Source organism: Capricornis sumatraensis, chromosome 2, assembly GCF_032405125.1.
Source record: "Capricornis sumatraensis isolate serow.1 chromosome 2, serow.2, whole genome shotgun sequence".
NCBI lineage: Eukaryota > Metazoa > Chordata > Mammalia > Artiodactyla > Bovidae > Capricornis > Capricornis sumatraensis.
Window position 1 is genome coordinate 219941631 of NC_091070.1, and position 10679 is coordinate 219952309.

The following is a 10679-nucleotide window of genomic DNA, read 5'->3' on the forward strand; positions in this document are numbered from 1 at the left end:
CAGGAGAAATGTAAAATAAAAAAATTTAAAAAAAAAACAGAAAATCGTAGATTCTTTCTTCCTAAATTGCCTGCACTTCAGATTGTGGTGATGAACACAGTCCAATTTCAGAGGCAATTCATTTCGCTTTGTTCATCTTATGCAATGTTTTGTATGCCAGCTCCACAGAGTAGATTCTCAGTGGCACATATCTACTGGATGATTATAATTTGAGTTCTTTGTTAACTAGTCATTGAACTCCAAAATATACTTGGCATAGCACGACAGTTGTGAGCTGGGATTTGGCAGTGATTTCTTGGATATAATTGAAAAGCACAGGAAACAAAAGTGCAAATAGACACAAGGGACTGCATCAAACCTGAATATCTGTGCATTAAAGACTTAGATAACAGCGTGAAAAGGCAACCTGTGGGACAGGAGAGAATGACTGCAACTCATGTCTGATATGGGGTAACATCCAGAGTATGTGAAGAATTCCTACAACTTAAGACAAATAATCCTGTTAAAAGTGAGCAGAGGATTTGAATAGCCATTTCACCAAAGATGATCTACAGGTGGGCAACAAACATATGAGAAGATGCTCATCATCACTAATCCCTGAGGAAATGGAAATCAAAATCGCAAGGACATACCGCTTACATCCATGAGAATGGCTAGTATTAGAAGCAAAAAAAGAAAAACAGGGGAAAATATAACCAGTGCTGTAAAGAGTGCAGATCAGTTGGAGCCCTTCTGCACTGTCGGTAGACAGTAAAGTGATGCAACCATTATGGGCAGAATTTCCCCAAAAACCTAAAAAGAGAATCACCACATGATCCACGTTTGAGTATGTATCCAAAATAACTAGAGACAGCTCTCTAAGAAGTATCCGCACACCCAAGTACATAGCAGCTTTATTGGTGGTGGCCAAACGGTGGAAGCAAGCCACGTGTTTGTTGTGGATGAGATGATAAACAAAAGGATGCACATACCTATGAAGGAAAGGCACCCGCCTTAAAAGGTGTGGAGACCCTGTCACCAGACGCAACGCAGACGAAGCTTAGGACACTGTGCTAGTGAAATCAGCCGGACACAAAAAGACAAACGCTGCATGATTCTCACATGAAGTCACATTCACAGAGACAGAAGGGAGAAAGGTGGTTCTCAGTGGTGAGGTAAGGTGGGGAGGGGGCCGCATAGAGAATTGTTTTTAAGGGGGATGAGTCCAAGATTGGAGAAGGCAATGGCACCCCACTCCAGTACTCTCCCCTAGAAAATCCCATGGGCGGAGGAGCCTGGTAGGCTGCAGTCCATGGAGTCGCTGAGTCAGACACGACTGAGCAACTTCACTTTCACTTTTCACTTTCATGCACTGGAGAAGGAAATGGCAACACACTCCAGTGTTCTTGCCTGGAGAATCCCAGGGACTGGGGAGCCTGGTGGGCTGCTGTCTATGGGGTCGCACAGAGTCGGACACAACTGGAGTGACTTAGCAGAGTCCAAGATAAAACATTCTGGAGACTTGTTGTGCAGAAATGTGGATATACAAAACACTACTGAGCTAAGTGGGTTTCTCCAGTGGTGCTAGCAGTAAGGAGCCCGCCTGCCAGTGCAGGAGACATGAGGCGCAGGTTTGAGCCCTAAGTCAGGGAGATCCCCTGAAGGAGGGCATGGCAATCCACCCCAGTACCCTTGCCTGGAGAATCAGTCCATGGGATCGCAAAGAGTTGGACACAACTGAAGTGAGTGAGTAGGCACTGAACTGTACACTGAAAATTATGTACAATTTTCAAGATTTCTTTGTGGTCAAAAAATATACAACATGAAATTAACCATTGCAGTCTTGCCTCGCTGCTCTTATTAGGACTTCCAGTACCGTGTTGAATAGACATGGTGAGCGTGGACATGCTGTCTTGTTTCTGATCTCAGTGGGAAAGCTTTTGGGCTTTCATCAAGTATGAAGTTAGCTGTGGGCTTTTCATATATGGCTTTCATTATGTTTAGGGATGTTTCTCCTATTACTACTTCATTGAGTTCTTTTTTTTTTTTATGTCAGGGTGTTGAATGTTGTCAAATGCTTTTTTGAATCAGTTGAATCATCGTGTGGGGGTGGGGATTGGGGGGTAGTTATCCTTCATTCTGTTAATGGGGTATAGACAGTGATTGATTTTCTAAAAACACCTCTTATCATGGCATCCGGTCCCATCACTTCATGGCAAATAGATGGGGAAACAGTGGAAACAGTGTCAGACTTTATTTACTTGGGCTCCAAAATCACTGCAGATGGTGATTGCAGCCATGAAATTAAAAGACACTTACTCCTTGGAAGGAAAGTTATGACCAACCTAGATAGCATATTCAAAAGCAGAGACATTACTTTGCCGACTAAGGTCCGTCTAGTCAAGGCTATGGTTTTTCCTGTGGTCGTGTATGGGTGTGAGAGTTGGACTGTGAAGAAGGCTGAGCACTAAAGAATTGATGCGTTTGAGCTGTGGTGTTGGAGAGGACTCTTGAGAGTCCCTTGGACTGCAAGGAGATCCAACCAGTCCATTCTGAAGGAGATCAGCCCTGGGATTTCTTTGCAAGGAATGATGCTAAAGCTGAAACTCCTGTACTTTGGCCACCTCATGTGAAGAGTTGACTCATTGGAAAAGACTCTGATGCTGGGAGGGATTGAGGGCAGGAGGAGAAGGGGCCGACAGAGGATGAGATGGCTGGATGGCATCACCGACTCGATGGACGTGAGTTTGAGTGAACTCCAGGAGGTGGTGATGGACAGGGAGGCCTGGCGTGCTGCGATTCATGGGGTCGCAAAGGGTCGGACACGACTGAGCGACTGAACTGAACTGAACTTACATTCTAGCTCTGAAGTGACCTTCTATCCTGCCTCTTTTCGCCTCTTCCCCATCCCTCTCTCTCTCTCTCTCTCAGTGGAGAAAGAGACAGATAGATAGATGATAGATAGAATGTTTTGTCATTCAAGTGTGTTTCTGTAGAAAATGTGGAATTGGGCATGTTGTATCACATGTTGTATCACTGACACAAATTTAAAAAGGAAAATCCATAATAATTTTCAAACACAATGTACCTCCATGCCCCCGACCCCACCAGGATACAGGGCTTTGCCATCTCCTCTTGGCTACTCATCAGCCTTGACCGATGGGCCCCTTACCTCCACTTTGATTCTTTTCAGCCCATTTTCAATGCCATTGGCAAAGAAATATGATAGAAAAAGAAGGAAAGTCAAATGAAAATACTTTGATAAATTACTGGAACCCATTTGCTGTTAGGAAATCAAAGTAAAAGAGAAGAGAGTAACCGATCCACCAGGAGGCAAAAGGACGAGGAAAACAGGGACTCCCACACTGCTGGATGCTCTTCAGTGGTGCGATCATTTTGAGATGAGTGGCCGGATGAGTGGATAAAGAAGGAAGAATTTCATACGATGCCATTGCTCACCAAGAACAGAGAAAGGACAGGATGATTTACAGCAAGAACAATTCACACGCCTGTCCTTGTGAAAGTTGTGGACAGTCCAGACACAGGCTTGGTGAAGAAACTGCAACAGAGGAGAGGGCTTGTCATGGGTAACCTCCCTGCTGGCCCTCAGCCAATCCTGTGTCACTAGGGCACTGATAGGTGCTTCAGTCCCACGGAACCAGAGCCCGTTGAAAGGGAAGGCCTCCATCCTTTGAGTAGAGTAACTGGTTAACAAAAAGAAAGATGCAAGAAAAAGAACCTCCATAACGTAAGATTAATATGAAAGTTAACGAGGTTGAGAAACAGTATGCCTTTCTACTCAGGAATCCACTTCCAGATATATACACTTTGGAGGGGGAAAATGTCCATTACATAATTTTCATTATTGAAAAACCAAATTAAAAAAAGGAAATGGAAGTAACCTAAAAGTCTCTGTAAAGAAGACCCCGCAAGTAGTTGGGGGCATAATTTCACTTTTAAAACAATTGAAATAAGTGAACTAGAACATGGAAGGATTGGGAAGTGTGACCAACGTCCCTGCAGAGTGCCTTTGGACATAGAGCTGGAGAGGTGACCTAGCCCTGGGACGGGAGAGTGAAGGTGTATTGCTGACCTTGCCGGGGGAAAGCAGACTGCCTCACCTCCCTCCTGTGTCAGTCACCAGGACCACCACAACTAGGTAACACGAACTTGGTGACTTACAGCAACAAGAATTGACTCTCTCACAGGCCTGGAGGATGGATGTTCAAAATCAAGCTGTCAGCAGTGTCTGCTGCCCATGAAAGTTCTAGGGAAACATACGCCTCTTCCTGGAGGCTCCTGGTATCCTTGACATCCCTTCCTTCCCCTCTGCTGCACCATTCCAACCTCTGCCCAGGCTTCACATGCCCTTAGTCCCTGTGTCTTTGTGTCTCTGTATCATTTCCTCTTCCTAAAGGACACCAGTCATTGGATTTAAGGACCTTTTAATCCAGCATGATCTCATGCTAACTTATTTGGAAGGACCTTATTTCCAAATGAGGTCACATTCTGCATTCCAAAGTAGATGATTTGGGTGGAGGAGATATTACTCGCCTTCGTACGTGATCTTCCATGCGCTTCCGTACACTCTGCAGTTGCTGAGGGTGCTGCTCTGTCTCTGTCAAGTAGGTCCATATGGCTGATATTTTAATTCAGTTCAAACATCAACATTCAGAAAAGGAAGATCACAGCATCTGGTCCCATCACTTCATGGGAAATAGATGGGGAAACAGTAGAAACAGTGTCAGACTTTATTATGGGGGGCTCCAAAATCACTGCAGATGGTGATTGCAGCCATGAAATTAAAAGACACTTACTCCTTGGAAGAAAAGTTATGACCAACCTAGACAGCATATTCAAAAGCAGAGACATTGCTTTGCCAACAAATGTCCATCTAGTCAAGGCTATGGTTTTTCCTGTGGTCATGTATGGATGTGAGAGTTGGACTATGAAGAAGGCTGAGCGCCAAAGAATTGATGCTTTTGAACTGTGGTGTTAGAGAAGACTCCTGAGAGTCCCTTGGACTGCAAGGAGATCCAACCAGTCCATTCTAAAGGAGATCAGCCCTGGGTGTTCTTTGAAAGGAATGATGCTAAAGCTGAAACTCCAGTACTTTGGCCACTTCATGAGAAGAGTTGACTCATTGGAAAAGCCTCTGATGCTGGGAGGGATTGGGGACAGGAGGAGAAGGGGACGACCGAGGATGAGATGGCTGGATGGCATCACCGACTCGATGGATGTGAGTTTGAGTGAACCCCGGGAGATGGTGATGGACAGGGAGGCCTGGCATGCTGCGATTCATGGGATCACAAAGAGTCAGACATGACTGAGCAACTGAACTGAACTGAACATGCTATTTATTAGCTGCTTATTATTTGATAATTGTTTTATCAATTACTAAGAGAGGTATACAAAATATCAACTATGATTTGGATATACGCATTTGTTTTTAATTCCATCAGTTTTTGTTTTATACATTTAAAGTTTCTATTAAGTTCAGTTCAGTTCAGTCGCTCAGTCGTGTCCAACTCTTTGCGACCCCATGAATCGCAGCACGCCAGGCGTCCCTGTCCATCACCAATTCCCGGAGTTCACTCAGACTCACGTCCATTGAGTCCGTGATGCCATCCAGCCATCTCACCCTCTGTCATCCCCTTCTCCTCCTGCCCCCAATCCCTCCCAGCATCAGAGTCTTTTCCAATGAGTCAACTCTTCGCATGAGGTGGTGAAAGTATTGGAGATTCAGCTTTAGCATCATTCCTTCCAAAGAAATCCCAGGGCTGATCTCCTTCAGAATGGACTGGTTGGATCTCCCTGCAGTCCAAGGGACTCTCAAGAGTCTTCTCCAAACCACAGTTCTAAAGCATCCATTCTTCCTATTAGTCATATGCAAATTTTTTAATTTTCACATTATCCAGTTGAATTTAACTTTGTGAAATGCCTCTTTATAAACTTTTTTCCTGAACCCTACTTTGTGTAATAATTATTGAGCCACATCAGCATTCTTTTTCTTAGAATGTTTGTAATACAACTTTTTCAGGCTTTTATTTATATACTGTCTTTACCTTTGTCCTTTGGTTTTTATTTCTATTCCAAATTAAAATATGTTTTAAACAGATTCCTTTACTCGTTATGAACTGAGTGCATGACCCCATGAAGCATAGAGATAGCTGTGCTGCTGCCCCAGGGAAGTATTTCCTGCATGCCACCCTCCTCATCACTATACAAGGGTGGAGGTGGAGGAGAGCAGGGGCCGTGGGCCCGGAGATCACACCGGCTGCCTGGGGAGACTTTTCAGAGGAGGGGCACTGGGTCCCTCTAACTTGTGTTCCTCCCCTGCTGGCCCCCCACTGCTTTCTGAGGCCCTCAGGCTTCCCGCCTCCCCTGCCTTGGGCCGAGGGGGGTCAGGGGGCGATTGGCCTCAGGACTGCAGCTTCCTGGGACCCAGGGAGTTGTGAGGCCCAGTGCACTCAGAGCCCAAGTCTCACCTAATTGGCCATTTGTGGCCTCAAGTCCCAGGTGTGACAGGTGGAAGAGGATCTTCCCCAGCAGGCACCCCCAGGGTGCAGGCACCTCACGGACGATGGGACAAGATGTAGAGGGGCAGGTGAGCTGAGTTCACCCCCTTCTCTGCTTGCACCAAGCCCCAGGGACCTCCTGCAGCCAGACTCTTGGTGGGACCCCAAGTGCCCCCTCCCACCCTTGGTTCACTGCACAGGAAGCCAGAGGCAGGAGAGGCAGGAGTCCTCAGTGTCCACTGGTCTTCATCAGCACAGACCCGGATCAGGAGCTTGGGAGACCCTGGGAAACCAGATCCTGGCTGTATGCACTTGGGTGTATCATGACCCTCACCTGGAAAAGGTAAGGCCAAGGCAGCCACCCACCAGGGCTGCAGGAGGGTAAGGGTGGCAGGGTTCTGTCTCCACTAAGCAGCCAGGGCTTGTCCTCAGCAGCTGGAGTGGCGTCCACTCCCCTGCCTCCCTACCCCGACCTCAGCTTCAAGGTTGTGAAAGTAGCGCCTCTTTAGCCAGTGAATGAGTCCTCTGAGCAACTTGTTCAGGAGCACATTCTGATTCAACAGGTGTGTTTGACTGGAGCGTCTGCATTTCTAACCATCTCGCAGGTGGTGGTGATGCTCCTGGTCCCTGGACCACACTTTCAGTTAGGAGGGTTAGCACCGAATGTTAGCACAAGCTATGTTCCACTGCAGAGAAGTGTCCAGCTGCTTTGACCTCATTAAGTGCATCCCTTAGGCTTGGATTAAAGGCTTCTTCATGTCACCGATGCCCATGGATGACCCTGGGTGACCTCAGCAGGCTGGAGCCCCCTGCTTGTTTGTTGTTCAAAAACACAAACAAAGAGCCTGGCTTTGGAAATGGAAATTTCTCTTTGTTTTCAGCTTACCAGAAGGAGTCACTATTTTATCATGCTAAGGGCTTGTCAAGAGAAATGGTCAAGTAATACTGAGCACAAAACCATGAACTCAGAATCTTTGAGTTCACCGCAGAAACACCTGCTTCTTGGGGTGTGGGGGTGAACAGGTGTGCCACACTAGCCACCTGTCCCCACTACGTGTGACGATCCCTGGGGGTGGGCAGCAGGGATCCATCAACTTAGTGCCAGCAGGATACAGGGCAGGCCCCCTTCCACCCCTCCACCCATGCCCCTGTCAGCACAGCAGCTCCGTTAATCAACACGGTGGCCAACTGATATCTGTTGCACAGCCCTCCTCTGACTTTCTGAATGGTCTGTGCTGTGACAAAGGCAGGGAGCAGAAAGACCCCAGAGAATTCCAGAGAACAGACAGAAGCCCAGATCTCCATAGTTCCAAATGGAAAAGGCTGTCCTGAAGTGATTTGCTGAGCAAGGAGTGTGAGTCGCCAGTGATACTGATAAGGAGGACATGCCCATCTCTTGAAAGTTGGACTGTTCCTCTTCCATGATTTGGCAAACATCTGCACATGGGCAGAAAGCCCCATGAGAACCTCAAGGGTGCAGAGAGCTCTGCGGATGAAATGCCACTGTGGTCCAGGCTCAGAGGCCATGATGCTGAGATGGGGCTCAGAATCTGCAGGAGAGACAGACACAAAACACCCTCATTAGCCCGGTGATGGCAGGTCTTTGCTCTCCTTCCAGTTTGGCCTGGAGATGAAACCATCACTAGGTCAAGTCCTGGTGGGCCGGGGGTCCGCAGTAAACGTTTCTGAAATCAGTGAATGAGTTTATAAGGAACAGAAAGTATAGGATTAGCTGTGGGAGCCTAGAGTGGAAATGGCAAAATTCAGGAGCGTCCCTGAGGGGAGGAGAGCATCTACTTCAAAGGAGGAGACAGGGGGCTGCAACTCCATTCTTGCCCTGGATGCTCTCAGCTCTGTAACCCTCCTGGCACTCACCCCACCCCTGTGGTAACAGCTCAGAGGACTCCACAGAGTGAGTGCTCCTTACATATTTATGAATTTGTGAGTCGCAGGCAACACTGCCCTTTCAGGTCAGCCTGAGCTCATCCGGAAGGAGGCCTGGGCAGCTGGTGACCTCTTGGTCAGTGGGCAGTGAGACATCAAAGGGTCAAGACCATGTCACCCCACAGAAATGGAAACCTCTCAGTGAAGCCTCTGCAGGAGTTTGTGCTGGATGGATTTGGGGGTGGCCCACAGACCCAGGCCCTGCTCTTTGCTCTGTTCCTGGCCCTGTACGTGGTGGCCGTCCTGGGGAACCTCACCATGATGGTGATCATCAAGCTGGATGCCCGTCTGCACTCCCCAATGTACTTCTTCCTCAAGAACCTCTCTTTTGTGGACCTGTGCTACTCATCTGTCATCGCCCCCAAGGCCCTGGCCGCCTTCCTGTCCTCCTCCAAGGTCATCACCTTCGCAGGCTGTGCCACCCAGTTCTTCTTCTTCTCCCTGCTGGTCACCACAGAAGGTTTCCTCCTGGCCGTGATGGCCTATGACCGCTTCGTGGCCATCTGCAGCCCCCTGCGCTACCCCATCTCCATGTGCCCCTCGGTCTGTGCCCGCCTGGTGCTGGGCTCCTACTGTGGGGGCTTCTTCAACTCCATCCTGCAGACCAGCTTCACATTCAGCCTCCCGTTCTGCAGCTCCAACCACATCGACCACTTCTTCTGTGATGTGCCACCTCTGCTCAAGCTTGCCTGTGCTGACACTACCGTCAATGAGCTGGTCATGTTTGGCCTCTGTGGCCTCATCATCGTGGGCACCACCCTCGTGGTCCTCACCTCCTATGGCTACATCACAGTGACCATCCTGAGGATGCGCTCAGGAGGAGGGAGGCACAAGCTCTTCTCCACCTGCGGCTCCCACATGACAGCCGTGTCCCTCTTTTACGGGACTGTCTTTGTCATGTATGCCCAGCCGGGAGCTGTGGCGTCCATGGAGCAGGGCAAGGTGGTCTCTGTGTTCTACACCCTGGTCATCCCGATGCTCAACCCCCTCATCTACAGCCTGAGAAACAAGGACGTGAAGGATGCCCTGCGGAGACTGGGCCAGAAGCACACAGCCACGTGACGGAGGGTGGACAGAGAGACAGTGTCCTGAGGGCTGGATGGAGAATTCAGAGACAGTGAACCATGAGGAGCCCCTCAAACCTCTTCCACTTCTGAATGGAATGGGATGTCTTGAGGACTCTGATCCATGTATTCAATCACATTGCTTGAAGGCATTTATGAAGCAGACATTCACTATGTGTGAGATGCAGAGATGGACAAGGACCCAGAACTCTCCATGGTGCAAGAAGGAGCAGTGAGTCAAGTCACATGAAGACTGAACGAACAGGGCAGGAGGCGGGGGCGGGTCTCATCCCCTTTGTGTATCATGGTTCTCTGGGTCATTCCATGGGTTTTGGTAGGAAAGAAGTCAGATATTCGTGCATTGATCAAACGTGGAAGAAAAGGTGTTTGCACGCAACATAGCTCCATCTCCCAACCCCACCTGGGATGCAGGACTTCACCATCACCTGTTGGCAGGACACGACCGTCCACCGAGGGCCCTCTGCCTCCAGTTGGCCTTTTTCAGCCCACTTTCGGCACCACCACCAAAGAGATCTGTTTAAGATGATAATGGCCAAGGCGTTCCCCACGGTCAGTAGGGATGAGTAGGAATAGGCTTGGCTTCAGTGGCTCAGGGCTGACAAGCTGGGCCTCTCGGGGAGGAGCCAGGTCAGTGGTCTGGTGAATGTGGTGGTTCCACTTGGGGACAGAAGCTCCCCTGGGCTCCTGCTCCATCACACCAAGGGCGCGGATGACACTGTCGTTAGGGATGACGACCCCGGCCACAGCACCACCCTCCAAGTCACAGGATGGAAGACAGGAAGCAGAAGCACAGGTACAATTTTGATATATCTTCAGAAAAAATACTCAGATCATATCCACTCAGGGAGTTCACCGCCACCCAGGTTGAGAATGAGAAATTCACCCAATTTTTACAAGATCTTCTCCCGTCATTTCACTCGTCAGCTCCCAGGGTTAACGTGAATCCTGCTTCTAACACACAGATTAGTTTTGCCTACTGTGAACATTCAGTGAATAGCATCGTAGAATCATCCAGTTTATCTTCTGTGCTTTTTTTTTTTTTTTTGGTTAACATATTTATGAGATTAACCCATGTGACTGCCCGTAATGGTAGTTCTAATTTTTCATTACTACATAAGATTCTACCATATGAAAATATCATAATTTATCCATT

General features: G+C 48.3%; 1 protein-coding gene across 1 annotated transcript; it reads left to right on the top strand.

Annotated features, from left to right (window-relative positions):
• Nucleotides 1-8552: 8552 nt before the first annotated feature.
• LOC138073365 (olfactory receptor 9S13-like) lies at nucleotides 8553-9503 on the top strand. Its single transcript, XM_068965031.1, has one exon. The coding sequence runs from the start codon at nucleotides 8553-8555 to the stop codon at nucleotides 9501-9503; it is 951 nt and encodes a 316-aa protein (XP_068821132.1).
• The last annotated feature ends 1176 nt before the right edge of the window (nucleotides 9504-10679 follow it).

Excerpts from the sequence above, each read along its gene's own strand:
- LOC138073365 (XM_068965031.1), top strand. The coding sequence starts at position 8,553 with ATGTCACCCCACAGAAATGGAAACCTCTCAGTGAAGCCTCTGCAGGAG.